Source organism: Diceros bicornis, chromosome 13, assembly GCF_020826845.1.
Source record: "Diceros bicornis minor isolate mBicDic1 chromosome 13, mDicBic1.mat.cur, whole genome shotgun sequence".
NCBI lineage: Eukaryota > Metazoa > Chordata > Mammalia > Perissodactyla > Rhinocerotidae > Diceros > Diceros bicornis.
In genome coordinates, this window is record NC_080752.1 from 40,593,629 (window position 1) to 40,615,135 (window position 21,507).

At 53.0% G+C, this 21,507-nt stretch overlaps 1 protein-coding gene across 1 annotated transcript in view; it reads left to right on the forward strand.

The window, feature by feature from the left end:
• Positions 1 to 21,507, forward strand: part of GRHL3 (grainyhead like transcription factor 3) — a 34,320-nt gene that overhangs the window by 2,028 nt on the left and 10,785 nt on the right. Inside the window, exons 2-11 of the mRNA XM_058553235.1 lie at positions 9,823 to 10,009; positions 12,767 to 12,828; positions 14,221 to 14,566; positions 14,823 to 14,896; positions 15,368 to 15,521; positions 15,725 to 15,836; positions 17,250 to 17,344; positions 19,565 to 19,723; positions 20,229 to 20,307; positions 20,439 to 20,572. Of these exons, the coding sequence (XP_058409218.1) occupies positions 9,823 to 10,009; positions 12,767 to 12,828; positions 14,221 to 14,566; positions 14,823 to 14,896; positions 15,368 to 15,521; positions 15,725 to 15,836; positions 17,250 to 17,344; positions 19,565 to 19,723; positions 20,229 to 20,307; positions 20,439 to 20,572 (1,402 nt within the window). The remainder of the gene's footprint in view (positions 1 to 9,822; positions 10,010 to 12,766; positions 12,829 to 14,220; positions 14,567 to 14,822; positions 14,897 to 15,367; positions 15,522 to 15,724; positions 15,837 to 17,249; positions 17,345 to 19,564; positions 19,724 to 20,228; positions 20,308 to 20,438; positions 20,573 to 21,507) is intronic.

Consider the following 21,507-nt stretch of genomic DNA (forward strand, 5'->3'; position numbering starts at 1 on the left):
TTGGGGGGGCATCAAGTGCTTGGCTTGCAAATTTTGAGCTGCTGCTGGTGGTGCCGCTGCCTTGGCCACAGTCTCGCTGCCGCATTCCCCTGGAAAGTGCCGAGTTAAGAGGACCGGTCCTAGCGTCCATCTTGAGCCCCGATAGAATGACCAACTCTTGCTAGGCCTTGGTGTGGTGGGACAAGCCGGACTTGTATATGACTCAATTCTGCCGCTTACCAACTGCAGGATCCTGGTGAATTTGCTGCTCCTCCCTGACCCTCAGTTTCCTCCTCTGTCCCACGAGGACTACAAACACCTCCCTGGCAGGGGAAACAGTGAGCTCCCGTCTGTGGGCCACGGGCCCGAGTGGCAGCGTGGCAGCCCCATAAACGCGAGCCCGATTACTAGGCCTCCTCGGGCGGAGGGCGGCACTTGGAAGGAAGCCGGGTCTGGAGGAGCCTGGAGGCCAAGGCGCTGTCGTTAGGACCCGGCTCGAGGCAGCTGGAGGGTGGAGCGCACAGGCCTTTCATGTGGTCCGACCGGCCGCCAGCCTCCAGGCCTCCGCCAGCCTGCAGGCCTCCAGCGCTTGGGTGCCCCGGGCTAGAGCGGGCCTACAGCCGGCCGCAAAGGAGCCTGGGGCGGCGGGGGCGCCGGAAGTCGCTGTTCGACGCCCTCCCGTCGCGGGGGGTCACAGCCTGCGCCTGCGCCCTGCCCGCCGGCGGGGCTCCCCGAGGGGGCGACGGGTCGAGGTTGCCGCCTTGGCTGGGTGCCGTGGGGCCCTCCCGGGCCTTTTCGGAGTGCAAGTGTGGTGGTGCCCGAGGGCCTACTGTGTGCCAGGCGCCTGCGCTCTCGTCCCGCCCGTCGAGGAAAGGGGGGTTAGGAAATGAAGTGACCCGCACTCAGTGGGTCTGCGGAATGGAGCAGGGAGGGGAGTGAGCGAGGCGCACCCGGATTCCCCTCTACCACCGCTCGGTTCCCAGTCTGGGCCCCCACCCGCGGTCTGGAATCTTCTCCCTCCCCGAAGCCTTGGAGGGACGCGGCTGAGGGTGGGGGGAGACCAGGAAGGTTCCCAGTCCACCTGATCTCGGAGCCGGGCTCCAGTTGGCCCCGAGCGCTGAAAGGGTTACCCAGGAACGCCTCCGCGCTGTGGTTTTGTGGTCGAAACCATGATTGCCAGGAGCAAATTTTTGTCGTGCACAAGGTGTGTTATTAAAAGTCGGAGGTACGCTGCCGGTGAATGAAAAGTTAAAAGCCGTCGTTAAGCTCCGGCTGTAAAACGGGCGGACCAGGCAGAGGCTGAGCCGACCCTAACCCGTAACGGCGGTGGCCGGGTGCGGGACGCTCCTGAGGCTCCCGCTGCTCCGCGGGCTGCCCTCGCCCCGGGCGCGCCGGTCCGGTGCCTGGAGCCAAGAGGGCCTCCAGGGGTCCACACAGAGGAAGAGGAGGGGGAGAAAGGGCCACAGGGCTGAAACGGAGATAGCATACTCGAAGCTCTCCCTTCGGTTAAAACAAAAGTAACAGCCAAACATTTATTGAGCGCTGACTCCACAGCAGACAGTGTCCGGTGCTTGATAAATGCGTTATCTCCTCTAACCCTCCCAACAATCCAATGAGGGATGCGAGTATAAGTGCGATTTTGCAGAGGAAGGGACTGAGGCTTGCCCAAGATCTCAGGGAAGAGCTGGGATCTTTCAACAGAGGCGCCAAAAGGATGCTCCACACCAATATAGCACCTTGCTTCCTGTCTGCACAGATATTGAAAAAAGACGAGGAGATCTGCCCAACTGTTAACAGCGGTTATCTCTGAGTGGAGGAATGCAGGTGAATTCTAGTCTCTGCTTCCAATTTGTCTGTATGGTCCACATTTTATATATTGTGTTTTACAAACGCACCTCACTTTTGAAATGGGGAGGAGGAGGAGAGGAAGTCATTATTTTTAAAAGAGAGAATTATTGGTTCACCTCAATACAGTGTTCTCAAAGTGTGGTCCCTGGACCATCATCATCATCATCATCATCATCACCTGGGAACTTGTTAGAAATGCAAATTCTCAGCCCCACCTTAGACCTACTGAATCAGAAACTCTGGGGGTGGGGCCCAGCAGTATGTGTTTTAACAGGCCCTCCAGGTGATTCTGAGGCATGTTCAAGTTTAAGACCCATTGGCCTAGAAGACCTGGCAGGCAGGAGGTTCCCACATCCACCACTGCTGACCTGCAGTGTAGTTGCTAAGTCAGCAGCTGAGAGCTTTGCTGTGGGGTCACACCTGTGTTTGAGCCCAGCTCTGCCACATATGGACTTGGTTACTTTTCGATGAGCTCCTTAACCTCTCTGTCAGTTTCTGCATGTGTAAGATGGCGATAGTAACCCCCACCTCACAGGGCATGTATGAGAATGAAAAGGCACAGGGCCTGACACTATTAAATAACTTGGTTCCTTTCCCTTCCCTTGTTTTCTCTCTCCTCTCTGGAACTCAGCTTTCTCATTTGTAAATGGAGCAAATAATTCTGGCTGCCTCCCTCCCTCTATTCTTTTTGCCTCCTAAAAAGGTCAGAGCAACTGATCTAGTGAAGGTTCTGAAGGGAAATTATCTCACCAATATTCGGTGTTATTTCACTGGGTCATCCTACGAGGTCAGCAAGAATTGGGACTTTTGAGGGCAGGGACAGCATGATATTTACCTTTGTGTCCTAGTACCCAACACAGGCCCTATTACAGAGCAACCCTCAGTGAGTGTTTGTTGAATGAATCAGAGTGAATGAATGAAAGGATGTGGCACCCTGAGTTTAGAGGTGGATTTCAACTTCTTTCACATCTCAATTGAATGATAGAGAAGAAAATAGGAACATGGAACAGGAAACCAAGAAGAGAATATAGAGTGAAAGAAAAATTCCCGTAGAGGGAGGGATTTTTCAAAGAGGAGAAAGTGAGTTTCTGGTATAATTAGAAAATGGCACATAATTAAGTTACATGCAACTAGAAGTGTTGGCTGGAGCCTGACTGCCCTCAGCTTGCCCACCTGGATGCAGATGATGAAGCTGGCAGCGCTCGCCCCTCTTATCTGGGAATCACCAACATCAGGTCTCCTTCTGCTGCTAGGAAGAGATGTCCCATTTACAGGTGGGAGAAAGTAGGGCTGTGAGTTGTCATGCAATTTGCTTGGGGCTACCCCACAAAGTGAACATTAGTAATAATAATAATAGTTCACGTTATTATGTGCCACCAGCGTGCAGATCACTTTAGCTGCATTATCTCATTGCATTTTCCAACAGTAATACTTCACAAACTTGTTGTAAGGATTAAATAAAACAATGACCAGAAATTGTTGGACCAGCACCTGGCAGTTGCTAAGTCCGCAATGAACAGTAGCTATCATAATAGTTCTGTGAGGTTAGTACTCTCACCTTCTCCCATTTTACAGGTAAGAAAATTGAGGCACAGAGAGGTCAAGTTGCATGAAGTCACACAGCTGGTAACTAGCAGAGCTGAAACTGGAACCCAGGTCTGCATAGCTCTGTGGCCCACCCCACAACCATGAGTTCACACGACCTGGTTCAAACTGGAGTCACTATAGAGCCATGCTCTGGGCTCTGCCATTTCCCCATTGAGGCCCCCAAATGAGCCCCCAGCATGTGACAAGGCACATTTTACAACCTGTGCATCCAGAAACCAGGTGGGCCACTGGCAAGCACGAGAACCCTGGAGCGCTCCAGGGAACACCTCGCGTGGGGCTGACTGAAAAATGATTCCTCCCTGAGCAGTTGTGCCAGGGCCTCCCTGTGGGTAACTAGTGAGTGTGATTGATCCCTGCTCATGAGGCTGGGTTGCTCACAACAGGATTTGGCAAGTCCTTGGGTGTATCTGGGTGTCAACACCCAGCTCAGGGGGCCCCTGAAACTCTTCCTCCTCAGGCTAGAGGGAAGTGAGGCCCAGCCCACTGGATCTGTCCTGGGCCAGGCATCTCCTTTGGTGGGGCTTGAGGCTACCTCCTTGGTGGTGAGTTTTCTTCCCCTTTCTGTAAAGTTGAGTAAGAGTCCTTACTTTTCCATCTCTGAATTATTGAAATGCCTGTGAGATAGAGCAGTGATTGAACTAAGTCCTGGAGAGGAAGCTGGGAGACTTGAATCCCAATCCTGCTATATGCCGTGTGTCCTTAGGCAAGTCACACCCTCTTGCGGGGATTTCTAAAGTGTCTCTGCACCCTAAATTGAACCCAAAAGGGCACAGCCAATGGCTGAGACACATTTACTTAGTCTCATTGGGAGTTTTAAGTGGCTCAGCCAGAAGGCAGTGGGCAATTAGAGTCCGAAAAGATTTGGAATGAAACCCCACTTCACCACTCCAGGCTTTCTCCATCCTGGTGCCCAGAATGATGCATGCTGGAGTCAGGAGGCTAAGAATCTGATGGGGCATGGAGCAGCTGGTCCTACACCCCTCCTATGCCGTGGGCCCAGAGTGAACCGCTGGGGACAGGCCCCACCCACGCTGGAGCTACCCTGCCCGGGCAGTTTGCACATCCCCACAGGCTAGGGACAGGGGGACACAGGAAGGGAGGCCTATCAGGTAAAGGCCTAAGCTCCTCTCTCTTGATCTTGTATCCAACTCTCTCCCAAATGGAGGAAAAGCCAGACTAGGGAGGCTCTGAGGAGGCAGCCTTGTGAAGGTTCTCCATGCTGGAAGCCAGAGACCTCTGTTCCAGGCTTGATACCATGAGATACCAGCTGGGTGGCCTTAGGCAAGCCAGTGGCCCTCTCTGTGGTTCAGTTTTTCCTGCTATCAGATGGGGATAGTCATACCTTCCCTCCCTACCTTGAAGAGGCATTGCAGGCTCTGAGGTGATGACAAATGTATGAGAAACATGTTGAAAAATATAACACGCTATGCAAATAGGAGGGATTATCAAATCTCGGACTCGAGTTTCCTCCTCAGTGGGCTGGCCTTCCTTGAACAGGGCAGCATATGCAAAACACCTGGTTCACACGTGGCACACAGTAGGCGGACAAGCTCTGGGAGCTGTCCCAGGCTTATGCCTTTGATCTTGCCTCTTCTCTCATCTGGAAGGTCCAAGGTCCTCCCCACCCATCTCCTTGCTCCCTCTTCCCCTCCGCTGCTCTTCTCAACCAACATCCAGTCACTCCCCATTCAGGCAGGTCAGAAGCCCTGCTACTTCCTTTCCTACATAGCTTTCTTCGCCTATCTGATATTAGCGCTTCGTTTGTTTTTGTGGTCATGTTTGTCTTGCTGCCACTAAAATGCAACCTCTATCACAGCAGGGATGACCTTGTTGTCCTGTTCACCTAGGACAAGGCCTAGCACATAGTAGTTACTTGATAAATATTTGTTAAAATGAGGGATGAATGGTTAGATGAATGGATGCCACCAAGATATTTTTTCTCTTTTTCTCTTCTACAGCCCTTCTTGGAAACTAGTGATTGGTGGACAAGTGACTAGTCACAGAGTTAGATCCCAGGAGGCCTGGCTTTGTCACTCACTAGGCCAGTCCCCTGGAATAGGTCACCTAACGTCTCTGTTGTCTATTTCCTGGTCCGTAAAATAGAGATAATAACATATCATGCATGTTGGGAGGCTCCACAAGATAATGACTGTGAAAGTCAAGATAAGGGGTTATTACACTGTCTCTTTTGCTTTTGACATAGAACCTGGTTTACAAACAGGAGGCTTGGGGAGGATTTAAGGTTAATTTAAGAACCTCAGGCAGAATCTCCCCTTTATTCTCATTTAGGAGTTCTGAGATGATGGTGGTCACGATGATGATGGCTATTATTTACTGAGCGATTATTCTCTGGCAGGCTCTAGGCTAAGCACATTTCTTACGTTAATGCACTTAATTCTCCTAACAACCCGTGCAATTAGCCCCACTCTAAAATAGCCAGCCCTGGTGACTCCATCACATGACTGTGTTCTAATTTTCTTCACAGCACTTATCACTAACTAAAATTAATTCATTTACCTACTTGTTTATGGTCTGTCTTCCCCAATTAGACTGTAAGTTCCATGGGAGCAGAGCCTTATCTGTCTTGTTTTTGGCTGATTCCCCAGAGCCCAGAAGCGTCCCTGACTGGCACACAGAAGACACTCAATAGACCCATTTAATAGATGAGGAAATAGGCTCAGAGGGGCTAAGTGCCTTACCCAAGGACACACAGTTATTCTGGTCTGTCAGGCTATGACCCTGATGCTTCTTCTTCCCGTGGTGCTATGGGTTCTTCTGTGCTGTGCCCTAGTGGAGATCTGATGTCAAGAAGGCTGCCCAGGGCCAAGTCTGGTCCCCGTCCCCTCCTCCTGTATTCCCCTTTCACCTTCTGAAAGCTGAGGAGTTCTGTCTTGGACAGGCACACCAAAAGACAGTTTGTGGAGGCCCTGGGGAAGGTGACTACATAGGGTGGGAGTCGCCTGGTCTCCGAGACCTCTTTGTTCTGGCTCTGTCACCCATAAGTAGGGCTCACTCCTTCTTGGAACCCTTTTCACATCTCTTACCTACTGGGCCCTCAACCTCCAATTCCAATCTTTAAGAGAACAGGGAGCCAAAAGTTCTTGGATTTCAGGATTTGGCACATAAGTCAATGCTAACGTTATCTATAGTCAAGACTTTCTAGAAGCCAAATGCTTAGTCTTGGGACATGAAGTTGATTGGTAGCATGAGCAGGCATGAGGACCAGGACACTAGAGCTCCCAGCTCCTGGCCAGAAACTCTTCCCATCATCTCACTCTCTCACTTAGTCCCTCCTGCCTTGTATGGTGGGAAATCCCCTTCTATCTTGCAGTGGAGGATTGGTTCAATGTATTTCAGAGGAGGGGAATTTCCAGAATAAGAGAGGCATCTAGAAAGGAGACTAGCATGGGGTTAAGAGCTGCATCTTGGAGTCTAACTGGTCCAGGTTCAAGGTGAGCCTTCGCCACTTACTAGCTAAGTGACCGTGAGCAGGTAATATCACCTGTTTGAGTCTCAATTTCCCCAATACCTACCTCTCAGGGCTATTGTGTGGAGTAGATGGGATGACGCAGAAAAACAGCAGGTACAATGTCTGCCTATAGTAAATGCTTAAGGTACAGTAGCTGCTGTGTATCAAGGAGTCAGACTTTGGGATGCCAACAGGATGGACTGGAGGCCTTGGTAGGCCAGAGGAACAGCAAACACTGTCCGTTCTTTTGTTTCTGATGTGACTTTATCATTGTCTTCTAGAATGTTAGTTTTTAAATAGGCTGAGAGAACTGATAGCTCATCAAAGCTGATAATGGTCATTCTATCCGAGTCAGCAGATTGGGGGTATAGGCCCAGATCTGCCACGGACTTGCAGGGTGACCCTGTCTTGTACCACTTGGCAACCCCTCGATGTCTAGCTCCAAGGTGAGCCCGGAGCACAATAATAGCTCGTGTATATTAAGCAAGCATTATGTGCCAGGGACAGTTCTAAGCATTTTTCATGTGGTGATGCACTCAATCTTCATAATCCTATGTGCTGGGTGCTTTTATTAGACTCATTTTACAAGTGAGGAGCAGTGCTAAGCCCTGGGGGTCCCAACTGACCCGAGGGTGGGGGCCGCCAGGCCTTTACCTATTTCCCCCAAGCCCCCTTGGTTTGGGAGTTCCCTTTAGCGTGGGGCTGGGAGGGAGTGGGGCAGCCACCCTGGGCTTGCTCTGTAAGTTCCTCTAACCCTGGGCACAGGAGGCAGCCAGGAGGGCCTCTTCTCGCCTCTCCATCTTGAGGCCCTTGATTTATAGCAACAGAAACTCGGGGTGTGCCTCCCTCTCCACGCCCCTGGAGCAGGAAAGTTTCTGTCATTTCTCTTGCCTGTGTGACAGCTCCCTCTCCCTCCCTCTCAGAGCCAAATGTCCCACACCCTGGGGCCCAGTGGGGTGGGAGACACTGCACCCTGGTAAAGCCCCTGGGAGAGCTGCTGCCCACAGCCTGCCTGGGTGCAGCCTGGCTGCTGTTCCCACTCTGTGTCTGAGAATATAGGCCTGAGCCGCCGGGCAGCAGGAGGGCCCTTCCTGTGGCACAATTCGTGAAGGTCCTTACGCACCCACCGGTTTGCCACCGCGCCTGAAACTCCACCACTAGAGGGTTTTTCTGTGATGGTACCGATTGCCCTCTTGCATCATGGTAAAGCAGTGTGGCTTAGTGGAAAGCATGTGGCTTTGGTACTAGACAAGCCTGAGTTTAAATCCTGGTTGTGTCATGGACTAGCTGGGTGATCTCGGGCATTTTCGTATCCTCTCCAAGTCACAGGTTTCCTTATCTGTAAGATGAAGCAAACAATCCTTACCTTGTAGTGTTCTTGTAAGGAGCAGGGCTAATGAATGGAAAGTGTTCACATATATTATAGTAAGTGGTAGCTAGCATTGTCCCTATGTCCCTCACACAAGAGAGTCTATGAGGCTCACCTAGAAGGGGACATTGGGACATCAGGAGACCAATCAACATCCACTTCATCTCTGGGGCTCTCTTTTCCCAGCCTGGCTGTCCCCATCTTCTCACCTCCCACTGGCCCTCACACACTCTTCGCTCTAACGTGAACACAACCAGAACTTGCCCACCTCTACGCTTTGCTCACTATTAAGAGCGTGTTCTACACCAGTGATTCTCAAAGTGTGGTCCCCAGACTACCAGCATCAGCATTACCAGGGAACTTGTCAGAAATGCAAATTCTCAGCCACCTACTGAATCAGAAACTCTAGGGGTGGAGCCCAGAAATCTGTGTTTCACAAGCCTTTCCGGTCATTCTGATGCAGCTCAAGTTTGAGAACACTATTCGGTATTACAGCAGCGTCCTGCTCCAGCTTGAATCCCCTCTGGGCAACTCCCTTAACTTCTCTGAGCTTCGGTTTCCTCACTTGTAAAATAGGAACAATAATAGCACCTGCCTTGCAGGGTTGTTGTGAGAATTAAATGAAATAATCCATGAAAAATGCTTAGCTCAATGCCTAAAATATGGTCAGTGCTCAGTAAAGAGTGGATATTATTTTGATCATCATCATCATTATTCTGTATTATACCCCTATCCCTGTGCCCCTCCCCCCACATTTCTGAGTGCTCTGATCCCCAGTGCTGAGTGTCCCCAACTAAAATATCTGCCTCCTCCAGAGACCCTTTCATGATCTCCTTCCTTTGAGCCCATGTGGCTTGTCTCTTGGGCCACATGCCTTGTATTTGTCCAAGTTCTGAGTGCGGGTTCTGCCTGCCTTCATGTGCCCTGCAGCATTCCACTCCAATCCCTGGCATCTGAGCAGCTGCTGGGGCACTCCACAATAAATATTATTTGTTTATGCCGTTTCCCAAGACTGGGTTTGGCCTACGGGCTTCCTCGCCCTGGTTCTCCCTGTCCCTCGCCATGCTCTCTCTCTCTAACTTGACTCATCTCCAGCTTTCTGTGTCTTTCACGGTCTAGAGGAAAATTTCGTCGGAAGAACTCATGCTAGGTTATCTGGAAATTTTAGTCTTTGCAGCTTGTCATTACTATTTCCCATCCTTGTTACACTAGTTCCCTTTGAATGAGTATCTACCATGGAAGCATTGTATTGAATCCTCTCTGAGGCCTTGCAAGGTTGGGATTATGTCCCCACGTTGTAGATGAGGGAACTGAGGCCCCAGGTCTACAGCTTCTACATGGCAACGTTTGGTATTTATTGATCCAAAGCATCTAGCTCCAGAATTCGGGTACATTCCATTGCCCCAAGCTGCCTCATGGTGGCAGAAGAAGCGGTTCAAGTTTTCAAGGCTGGTAACTCTCTGAATTCCTGGGCATTGGCCTGATGCTGACTATTCATGGACCTTCCTCTGGGACAGCCTAAATCTGACCTTCCTTATTTGCCTTCCAGTTTCAGGTCTGTGCGGCTGCTAAAGAACGACCCAGTCAACTTCCAGAAGTTCCCCTACGCCAATGAGGATGAGGCCTGGAAGACCTACCTGGAAAACCCCTTGACAGCTGCCACGAAGGCCATGATGAGAGTCAATGGGGACGATGACAGTGTTGCAGCCCTGAGCTTCCTCTACGATTACTACATGGTATGTTCGCCAGCCCTGGCATGCCCCCCCTGACTGAATGTACATCTTCACTTTCAGGCCTCATGGCTCGGCAGCTCGCCATGACCACCCCAAGCCCCTCAACATGTTCTTTCTCACCTCTGGGCCTTTGCACATGCTGTTCCCTCTGCCTGGCACCCTCCCTTTTCCCCTGGATAAACGCTACCCTAGTTTTGGGTCTCAGCTTCAATGTCACCTCATTCATCCATTGAGAGGGGGAAGGCTTTCTTGGGTCCCCCATTCTGTGCCTCTTCTAGGCCCCCTCAGCAGCCACCATCAATATCCTTGACTCTGTCTTTAGACACTTGCTATTTGTGCATTTGTTTCTCCATTCCGCCCATGAGACTGAGCTCCTGGAGGGCAGGAACCATGTTTTGATCATTACTGAGTCCGCAGCACCCCATACTGCCTGCCACACAGCACTCAGTACATATTGATCGAACGGATCAATGCCTTGGCCACGCACACTCGTCGAAGCAACACCCCCAACCTGCCTCTTCTTTCTGGCCCTGTCCCTTACGTCATCCCAGTTGCCCTGTCATCCCCACCCACCCAACCCAACCTCGTCACCTAGAACATGCCTTCTGCTCTTGAACCCATTCTCGTCCTTCAGGGCCCTTCCCAAGGCCCCTTTCTCTTGGGAGCCATCACCTCTCCCTCTCCTAGGTGTCTTACTCTCCTTCCTGCCCTTGCTACCCTTCTACGCATTGCACACCTCCTGACAGGCAGTCTTTTACTGTTCTCTAATGCTTTCCAGGGCCTTGGCCTTGGCTCTGGGAGACTGTCGGCTCCTGAGAACAGGAATTAGGCCCTCCCCTACCTGACAAGTGGGCTTGAACCAGTCAGCCATCAGTAATACGTACCACGAGTGACATCGCCACCCCCCCAGTGCCCACACAGACATTGCCAATGGATTACAGCCTGCATTCTCGCTGAGGGGCAGGAGCCGCAGAATCTTTTTCAACCCAGCATTCCAGGCAGTCCCTACTCATCTGTCTGAATTGTCTCATGACAGCAAACTTTCTTGCTCTCCGTGATTGGGTGATTGTTCCAAGAGACTTTCCCAGATTTGAGAAGGGGAGACATAAATAGCCATTGTTGAAATAACTGACTCTGAACTTGAAGATTTAAAGCCACCTTGTAAATAAGCCCTCAAATTTACTGGCCCAAGAAGTATTTTATCTACCTTACCCCAAGGTGGAAGGCAAACTCTCTGTGTAAATTCAGAGGCCAAGGGTGAGAAGTGGTCCCCGATGCAAGAAAACCCCAAATTCTCTCTCTAGCTTTGGTTCTCATTCTCGAGTGGTGTGGTTACCATACCTTACCTCCTTCCCAGCAGGCTGGTAGCATCCTGATAGTGTTGGGCCCACGTCAATGGAAAAGAAATTTGAATTGACTGCCTCAGCTTGTGGACGTGGTGAGAGCCAGAATCCTAGGTCTGAGTTTAAACTCCAGCCTAGAATTTACAGCTTTAGGATGGACCATAAAATAAAATCCAGCACCATCACCCCTGGGCAAGAGGCTATTCCTAGGGCCCAAATGGTAGGGACAGGCTCTGAAGGTGACACTTCTAGTGGTTTTAGTGAAATACGGTGTCCTGGTGAGATGCGCCTACCTCCCCTCCCCATCCCGGAACACTCTGGATTCAAAACAGCCTTGTGGATACTAAGGACACGGTCTCGTGGTGTGGAAAGAGCGCCAAGTTGGGAGTTTGAGACCTAGGCCTGCCGCAAACTGGCAGTGTGGCTTTGGGCAATATAGTCCTGAAGGTGACCACTTACTGTTTGTTACCAAATGCCAGGCACTATGCCAGGCACCTTCCCTCGTGCTGTCCCGTGGGGTGTGATTAAGAGCCCAGGTGCTGGAGTCACTAGGCTGGGTCGGAATCCTGGTTCTGGCTTTATTAGCCTTAGGGAGAAATGACCTGGATGCTCCAAGATACAACAATATTATAATTATAATCGTGAGAGGTAGCATTTATATAGTGCTCTCCATGTGCTGGGTGCTGGTCTAAGCACTCACAACAACAGCTGGAGTTGATATTACTAGTATTATCCCTGTTGTACAGATGAGGACATTGAGGTACAGAGAGGTTAAGGCACTTGCCCAAGGTCACACAGCCAGTATGTGGCAGATTTAGGAATTGAACCTAAGAAATCTGGATTCAGAGTGTGTGCTCCTAACCACTAAGACAACAGTGCCTCTCTGGGCCTCAGTTTCCTCATCCATTTAATGGGGATAGTGTTAGCACCTATCACAGAGTGGTTGTAGGGTTAAATGAGAGAACACATAGAAGGCACTCAGTGCAGGGCCTAGTGCAGAGGAGGTACTCTGAAAAAACAGTGAGCATTATTGTTATTTATAAAACTTCACAATCCCCTTGCAGTAGCTGTTATAATCCCCTACTTGATATATGAAGAAACTGAGACTCAGAAAGGTGCAATCATTTACCTAGAGTCACACAGCACTTTTAAATGGTAAAGCTAGAACTTAAGCCAGGCCTCCCTGACTCCAAATTCCACAATTCCTAATGCTAATCTTGGGGTACCTCTTCCCCCTCTCTAACTTGGGGCTCAGACTAAATGATGGCTAGAGCTCCTGCCAACTGGAAGGACTGGCGGGTTTTCTCCCGGTGAGCAGGGTAGCTCCCCTGCCTGGCCAAGTCCACAGAAGGGGGCTGAGGCTCCCACAGCCGGATCTTACCCAAGAGCCAGGCATAAATCTTTCCTCTTCTCGCAGGGCCCCAAGGAGAAGCGGATACTGTCCTCCAGCACTGGGGGCCGGAATGACCAAGGAAAGAGGTGAGGCTCGCCCACGCCACCACCCTGCCCTTCTGCCCCTCCCCACCTCTACCCCACCCCCACTCCTACCCCTACCCCCACCCCCACCCCCACCTCCACCTGGGGCTCTTATCCACTGGGCACGGGGTGGGGGGCAGTGCCTAGGGCCCACAGTACTCTTAGGGTCTCACAGAAGCATTTTAATTTATTTTAAAATCAGAAGAAAACAATTAATATAATCCAACCTGGATTATATTTGTCTTTATACCAGTGCAATGGTAAAAGGTATTTTAATACATTTTTTATGAAGGAAGGGGCCTGTGAAGACAAAAGAGACCTCAGGCCCACAAAGTCATAATGAGATCCTGCTTGAATACCGCCCCCCCAACACCCCCCACCCCAACACACCCCAGATGCCTGCAGGCCTGTGGGCTGGGGTTCACTGAAAACAAACTTCAAAGCCACAGTGGAGGACAAGCCCTGCAGGCAGCTTTTCTGTCCCAGCTCCAAAACCCTCCTCCCTGCAGCCTCCGGGGAGGGACATCTGGGCTGGGGGAGGGGACACCCGGTGCCCGGACGTCTGTGCCCTGGCCGTCTTGGGCCTCTGCTTGGCATCAGCGCCCCGGGGCACTGGTGTTCCTTTCCTTGTAGAAAGCAACCCAGGCCGTGCTCATGGCCAAATGGGCGCTGGAAGGACCCTGCCCCTCTCTCTCCACCTTCTCCTCCCCCCACCCTGTAGGGCCTGTGCTGGGAAACCTTGTGGGCTCCTCTCTGCCTTCTGGAAAAATCCAAACTGCTGAGGCAGGCATTACAGCTCGGGCAGCTGGCTCAGGGCCCCTCCACTGCTAGAAACAGTGGGTTTTGGTGCAGGGGACTTTTCTCAAACTAATTTTTAAAAATATTTTTAGCTTTTCTGATTACAAAAGTAATACCTGTTTGTTATTAAATATTCAAACTCCATAGAAATGTATAAAGTGAAACGTAAAAGTTTCCTGTAATCCTCTTCCCCTGCCGCCCTTAACAGTTTGGGGTACCTCCTTCCAGACCTTTTTCTCAACGTGTATTAACTGTGCTCACGAACACTCACCCCCCCCACCCCACCCGTGGGTGACTCAGTCCAGTGGGATAAGAAATAAATAAACTTTCAGTTTTTACATTACCAAGTACTGTGAAGAATAAAGCAGACATTCCCCTCAACCCTGAGCCTGTACTTGGGTCCATCCTCCACACTCTGCTCCCTGCTCACCCCTGTGACAGCGTGTCTTGCTTCATGCGTGTTGAGAGGACCTAACACCACAATGGATTAAAGAGGGTCGGTGTGTCAGCGTGAGGGTCACCGTCCAGTCCAGCCGAGGACCTCTTGCCCCTCAGAGAGAAGAGGCGCACTCACCCAGCCCTCCTCTCTCCCCTCAGGTTCTGCCACGGCATGGAATATGAGGTGGACCTCGCCCCGCTTGAGAGCCCCACGCACCTCATGAAATTCCTGACGGAGAATGTGTCTGGAGTCCCCGAGTACCCAGACGTGCTCAAGAAGAACAACCTGCTGAGCTTGGAGGGAGCCGCGCCCACCCTGGGCAAGGCAGCTCCCCTCCCCCCAGGCCCCAGCAAGCTGGAAGCGGGCTCTGTGGACAGCTACCTGCTGCCCACTGGCGATGTGTATGATAATGGCTCCCTCAACTCCTTGTTTGAGAGCATTCATGGGGTGCCGCCCACACAGCGCTGGCAGCCTGACAGCACCTTCAAAGATGACCCACAGGAGGTGAGGGCCCACCCCCGTCCCCCTCACAGCACCCCTGGATATGTGCATGCATGTGCAGAGGGAGAGAAGACAGTGAAGAGGTCAGAGCTTTGGAATCCATGGGAGAAGGAGTCCTAGAGCTGAGGCAGGACTGCCATGTACTGGTGTCCAGATTGTGCACTGTGTAACCTGCACAGCTGTATGCAGCACCCCTGGGCTGAGGCCCCAGCAGCCTGAATGTGGCCATTTAGTCTCTCTGGATTGTGTTTCTCTGCAGTCGCTGCTCTTCCCAGATATCCTGAAAACATCCCCGGAACCCCCATGTCCAGAGGATTATCCCAGCCCCAAGAGGTAACTCAGCCCCTCTGGACCCTTGGCCACCTGGGCAGTGGGCAGGGGGCTGCAGTCAGAGCCTCACACTGTCCCCAGAGCAGACATCAATGAATGAAAAGCGGGGAGGGAGGGCACATGAAAGGAGAGAGAATGATTTATTTCCACATCCCTTTCCTGGGCTGTGACAGGGAACTCAGAGCTCAGCACCCTGTCAAGAAGCTGAGGTTCTGTTGCCCTTAATCTCCCCTGTGGCTTTGTCACCTCTCAGGGGTCTCTCTGGTTTCCATTATTCATTTTGCAGGATTGTGGCTCAACAAAGCCATTAAGTAGAAACACTGAAAATGTGGAAACCAAGGCCCAGGGAAGAAAAGTGATTTACTCAGGTTATACAGCAAGTCTAGAGCAGAGTGTCAGGCCTCCCGGCCCACTGCCCTCTGGGACCCTCTTGCCTGGAAGCCCAGGCTCACTGTCCTCTCCCTCCTCCCGCAGTGACTTCGAGTACACCCTGGGCTCCCCTAAAGCCATCCACATCAAGTCAGGCGAGTCGCCCATGGCCTACCTCAACAAAGGCCAGTTCTACCCGGTCACCCTGCGGACGCCCTCAGGCAGAAAAGGCCTTGCCTTGTCCTCTGACAAAGTCAAGGTGCGTTCGCCTTGGAGCAGCTTGGGAAGGGATGGGATGGGCAGGACCCCAGGGAAAGGGTGCTGTCTGATAACTGCCCATTGCCATGGAGTGGGAGAAACTGAGGCAGAAGGTCAGGACCCCTGGGCCCAGGCTCCGGGAAGGGCCCCGGACTGCCTGGGCCTGTCCCAAGGCCGAGGGTCACAGTGAAGCTGTGCTCGCAGAGCGTGGTGATGGTCGTCTTCGACAACGAGAAGGTCCCAGTGGAGCAGCTGCGGTTCTGGAAGCACTGGCATTCCCGGCAGCCCACCGCCAAGCAGCGGGTCATCGACGTGGGTGAGCGCCCGCCCCTGCTCCCGGGCCCCGTCTTTCTCGTGCTCTCTCCTTCTCTGTCTCTCTCTCTCTCACACACACACACACACACACACACACACACACACACACACACACACCCCAGTCAGGCTTTGCTTGCTATGCCCCTTTTTCCCAGCCCCCGCTGACCCCTGCAGGACTTGGTTCTGACCCCAGCCGCCTGCCTGGCCCCTGCCTCCAGGTCATCCACTGTGGAGTTTGCAGGGATTTGCATCTGTTGGCTGGAAGCAGTGGCCTCTTTTCTGTGTTGCTTTGGGATAAACAGGGCCCTGGGGACCCCAGCAGTGTCAGATAAGTAGACCCCTGGGATGCTGGCCTGCCTGTCTCCATCGGTGGGCGTGGCCGATTGAGACACAAATGAGTAAGATAAGAGTGCAGGCAGCAGCGATGTGGAAGGCCTGAAACCCGGGGCAAGGGCAGTCCTGCTCTGAGAGCTGGGACCCTCAGGGTCTGTCAGCAGGTAGGCGCAGGGGGAAGGCCCTCTGTGTGTGCCACCTTGTCCCTGTCCTGGGCCCCGAGATGGGTGGGAGGCACAGCCCGTCCTCAGGTCTCCAGGATCTGGCTCCATCGTTCTCTTCCTGGCTCTGTGACCTGTGTCACCTCCCCTTCCTGAGCCTCATTTTTTTCAACTGTCAAATGGAATGAGGCCGGCTGCTTTGCCTGCCTACTGTGCTGTTCCCGCTGTGGAACCACATGTACTGGAGAATGTGACACGAATGGGGATAATTCAGTGACTTATCTGAGAGGCCAGAGAGCAAAGTGGTTAGGAGGCTGAGTTCAGGAGACAGACAAAGCTGAGCCCCAGTCCTTGCTCTGCCTTTGATTAGCTGTGTGACCCTGGGCACGTACCCAAACTTCTCTGAGCTTCATTTTCCTCATGTGTAAGCTGAATATTAATAGCGTCATTGTGAGGATTAACTGAGGGCATGCCATATTGTAAGTGTTCAATAAGTGGAGTAGTGCTACCGTTTATTCAATATTAGTAGTGCAATCGTAGTAGTACTGGTACTACTGCTGTTACTACTGCTGTTACTGCTATTATTACTACTACTGCTGCTTTATCTGGGAGATCTCCTAAATCACAGTCCCAGTGAAAATATGACCTCCACCCGAAGATGATTAGAGCCCTGGCCTCACGGGCAGAGTTAGCGATTCCCTCCGGGGTTGGGGCGAATCTGCTTCCCAGGCTGGACCTCAGTTTTCCCTTCTGTGACCCAGGGCACAATAACCAGTTTCCTCCCTGGACTGAAGCGTGGTTCTTAGGTGAGAGGATGCAAGGCCCTGCCAAGAATGAGGCCCAGCTCCTGAAGGCCTCCTCCCTCGGTGTCCCCAAATCCCTTCCCTCCTGACTCTCCTTCTGATCTCCTGTGGTTTCAGCCGACTGCAAAGAAAACTTCAACACCGTGCAACACATCGAGGAGGTGGCCTATAATGCGCTGTCCTTCGTGTGGAACGTCAACGAGGAGGCCAAGGTCAGTGCGGGGGGTGGCTGGGCTGCCCGGCAGTCCCCATCCTGGGGAGAGGGCTCGCCTGCATCTAGGATGGCGGCAGCTGCTCCAACGAGGGCACTAGTGGAGGAGGCAGGGGAGAGAGAGGTGGAGAAGCACAGGCTCTGAAGCCAGAAAGGCTGGGCCCACATCCAAGCTCTGCGACCTTGGACCAGTGCCTTGGCTGTAAAATTGGGGTGTAATCATAGTACCAACTGATAGGTTGATGTGAAGGTTGGGTGAGATAAGTAAAAGGTAGAGCACAGCCTGGCCCCTAAGTGGTGGCTGTTGTTATTCATCCAGGCTACCCCTTTACCAGGTAGGAAAGCTGAGTTTGTGCAAGGTCACGTAGCAAGCTGCTGATGACTCCAGGTTTCCTGACTTGCAGACTGGTGCCAAGTGGTGCAGAAGGGCTTTGGAGCCTGGTAGATGAGGGCTGGAATCCCAGTTACCTCACTTCTCGAGCCCGTAGGAAGGGAACAGTAATCTGCCTCTTAGGGTTGTGGTGAAGATTCCACGAGATCATTCATACCTAAGGGCCGCCGGGCACGGTGCCAGACCCATTGGAGTGGCCCCAGAAGTGGAGCCTCTACTGATTTTTTTCCTACCAGCGATTAAGCCGTTTAGGGCTGAAGGCCCGCCTGGAGCTTGCCATTTGCTTCCGGACCTCTCTGTGTCCTGGTTTTCTGTTTGGAGAGCTGGCATCGTGGAAAGGTCACTAGTTGGAGAGTCGGGGGCTGCGTGACCTTGGGCCTGTCCCTTCCTCTCCCTGGACTGGGCTTACCCCGTCAGACCAGGGTTGGGTCCAGCTCATGGCAAGGGCATCTCTGGCCTGGACAGACCGGGATCTAATTCCTGTCTCCCTGCCTGGAGAAACGGGAGGTGAAGGGGCTCTGCAGACACAAAGGGAGGCACAAAGGCCGGGGATTATTATTATTCAAACAGACGCCAGGGGCTGGCGAAGGAGCTGGGGCCTCCAGTGCAGGGAGGTGGGGACAGAGTTTCATGGGAAGGGAGAGGTGGGTTTCGGTGGGGATTTTCCCACAGCCTCTTAAGCCCCCAGGCTCAGGTCTTTCTCAGGTGTGAGCTGGGTGGGGGCTGCACTGGGGCTGAGCTGGCTGAATGGGAAGTATGTCTGGCATGCGCCTTGGGGCCTGGCCCCCACGGCAGGGAAGGAAGGGGGTCTGCTCAGGCCCCACGCCCCACCCCCACCTGTTCAGGTCAGGGTCACTTCCAAGGGAAATGTCCCGAAGAACAGGGGCCAACCTGGAGTGGGGGCTGGCCCTGGCACGCCACGGAGGAGTAGGCAGGTAGACAGTCACCGGGTGAGCTTGCCAGGGAATGCCCAGCTGAGACTGACCCCAGACTGCCATCAGTCAGGCACAGGCTTTGCGTTGAGACCCCAGCCCTCCCACTCAGAACAGCAGTTACAACATGCAGTCACTGTATGTTCAGCCCACTAGGTGCTCCACGCACCCTCACAGCCCCACGAAGTAGGTTTAGTTATCCCCATTTTGCAGATAAGGAAACTGAAGCACTTGTCCAAAACCACATGGCTAGTGAGTGGCAGAGCCCAGCTTCCCACCCAGGTCTGGGTGGCCCACGTCCAGGCTCACTCTGCGATGCCACACTGTCTGACTCCCTGGGGAACATCAGCCAGTCACATCCCTGCTCCAAGCCTCCATTTCCTTGGCTGGACAGTGGGAGTGACTGGTCCAGCGATGGCTGGAGCTGGTGGTTGGGAGTGCAGAGGGGCAGGTGTCTCACTCTCTGTGGCCTGTGGCCAGCAGGAAAGTGGTCTTCCGAAGCTGGGAAGAGGGGGATCTGGCCCTTCTCTACCTCCTCGCTCTGAGTTGCAGAAAAGTGAGGCTCCGGATTTTAAACCCCTAAAGGACGCTTGATCTCCCTCCCAGGGCCTTGATCCTTTGGGCTGCCCTTGACAATACAGCAGGCACTGCATCGCCCAGTGGTAAAGAGCCTGGACTCCAACCCCAGCTCCCCCACACACTCCCTGTGTCGCTGCCCTTCTCTGAGCATCAGTTTCCCCATCTGTAAAAGAGAGGTGCTGATGTTTGCTTCCAGGGGCGTTGTGAGGTCAAGGGCGCTCAACAGGCACACAGTATGCTCAATAAACAGGGTGGCTGTGGGACAGCAGGACTGGTGACCTGAGCAGGCTGTTTATCCAGCTCTCCCCTCTGTCCCCAGGTGTTCATTGGCATCAACTGCCTCAGCACAGACTTCTCCTCGCAGAAGGGGGTGAAGGGTGTCCCCCTGAACCTGCAGATCGACACCTATGACTGTGGCTCGGGCCCCGAGCGCCTGGTGCATCGCGCCGTCTGCCAGATCAAGATCTTTTGTGACAAGGTAGCTGGGGCAGACAGACCCTCTACTAGGCCCCAGGGAAGGGGGGGTGGGCCTCAGGGAAGGGGGGTTATCCCCCACCCGTGCGTCCTCCCCAGCCATCCTGAGTGTGTGTCTCTCTCTGTTTCTTGCTCTCTGAATGTCTCTGTCTCTGCTTATCATTTGTGGCTTGCTCTCTCTCATGTATATCTTCCTCTGTCTCTCTGTATTTCTGTCTCTCATCTCTTTCTCTTTCTGAAGATCTCTTTCTAGATCTCTATAAATATCTCTCCATGTCTCTCTTTTTCTCTAAAGAACTGTCTTTCTGTCTGTAGCTCTCTCATGGCCTATACTGACCTCAGTCAGGGCTGGACTAGGCTGGGCAGGGCTGGGCCTGGCGCTGGTACCTTCCCATTTCTTGGTTTCACTCTGGAAAGAAAGCAGCACCAGAAGGCTGGCCTGTGTTGAAGATGCAAAGCAGCCAGCCCCTCCCAAGACCCTTGGTGACCCCCTCCCTTTCCCCCCGCAGGGAGCAGAAAGGAAGATGCGGGATGATGAGCGGAAGCAGTTCCGGAGGAAGGTCAAGTGCCCCGACTCCAGCAACAATGGTCAGTGGGCATGGGTCAGAGACTGGGCTGGGCTGGGCTGGGCTGGGGTGAAGGAGAGAAGGAGACTAGAGGGCAGAGGTCGGGGCATGAACGGAGGGACCTCAGGGCACAATGCCTTCCTTTCCCGTCAGGCATCAAGGGCTGCCTGCTCTCCGGCTTCAGGGGTAATGAGACCACCTACCTGCGGCCTGAGGCTGACCTGGAGACTCCGCCAGTGCTGTTCATCCCCAACGTGCACTTCTCCAGCCTGCAGCGTCCTGGAGGGGTGAGGGTCTTGGGCCGAGGGAGGGTCTTGTCCTCTGGGAGGGACTTGCCTTAGCACAGACCGGCTGGGAGCCACCTGCTACTCAGCCACTATAGGCAGATTTAGAGGTTTATGGGTCCTAATACTTTTTTTTTGTGTGAGGAAGATCGGCCCTGAGCTAACATCTGCCAATCCTCCTCTTTTTGCTGAGGAAGACTGGCTGTGGGCTAACATCCATGCCCATCTTCCTCCACTTTATATGGGACCCCGCCATAGCATGGCTTGCCAAGTGGTGCATGGGTGCGCACCCGGGATCCAAACCGGCGAACCCCGGGCCGCCACAGCGGAGCGTGCGCACTTAACCACTTGCGTCACCAGGCCAGCCCCTGGGTCCTGATACTTTTTGCATCAAATGAAAATACCGTTATTGAATCCCAGGGGATTAAATAAAATGTTAGGGTCACATAACTTCAGTGACGTTTTCTACTGAAGAGAAGACGTTAATGAGGAAATGGACTTCATGACCATCAAAATGTCCACACTTGGAGCACACATGGAGGAGGTTTGATATCTGAGCCCCGCATCAGATTGTGGCCGCACCGCAGCTGGGCAGATGGTCACCACGTCCCAGCAGCCTCACACCTCCCTACAAGGTTGATAATATGATTCTCCCTGGATCCGTGGGGTTGAGGCACAGAGACCTCCCAAAATTATACAGGAAGTGGCAGAGCTAGGATTTGGGCCCAGGCAACCTGGCATCCAAAATGGTGCCCGTTACCACCAGCTGCCCCACCTCTCAAGCGGGGAGGCGTTTACCGAACACCTTGGACGTGCCAGGAGCGCAGGGCTGAGCCCTTTGCCGCATGGCCTCATTTCCCCCTCATGGCCATCCTTTGAGGGAGAGACTTGTTATTCCCATTTTTCAGACAAGGTCACACAAGTCAAGGGCAGAATCA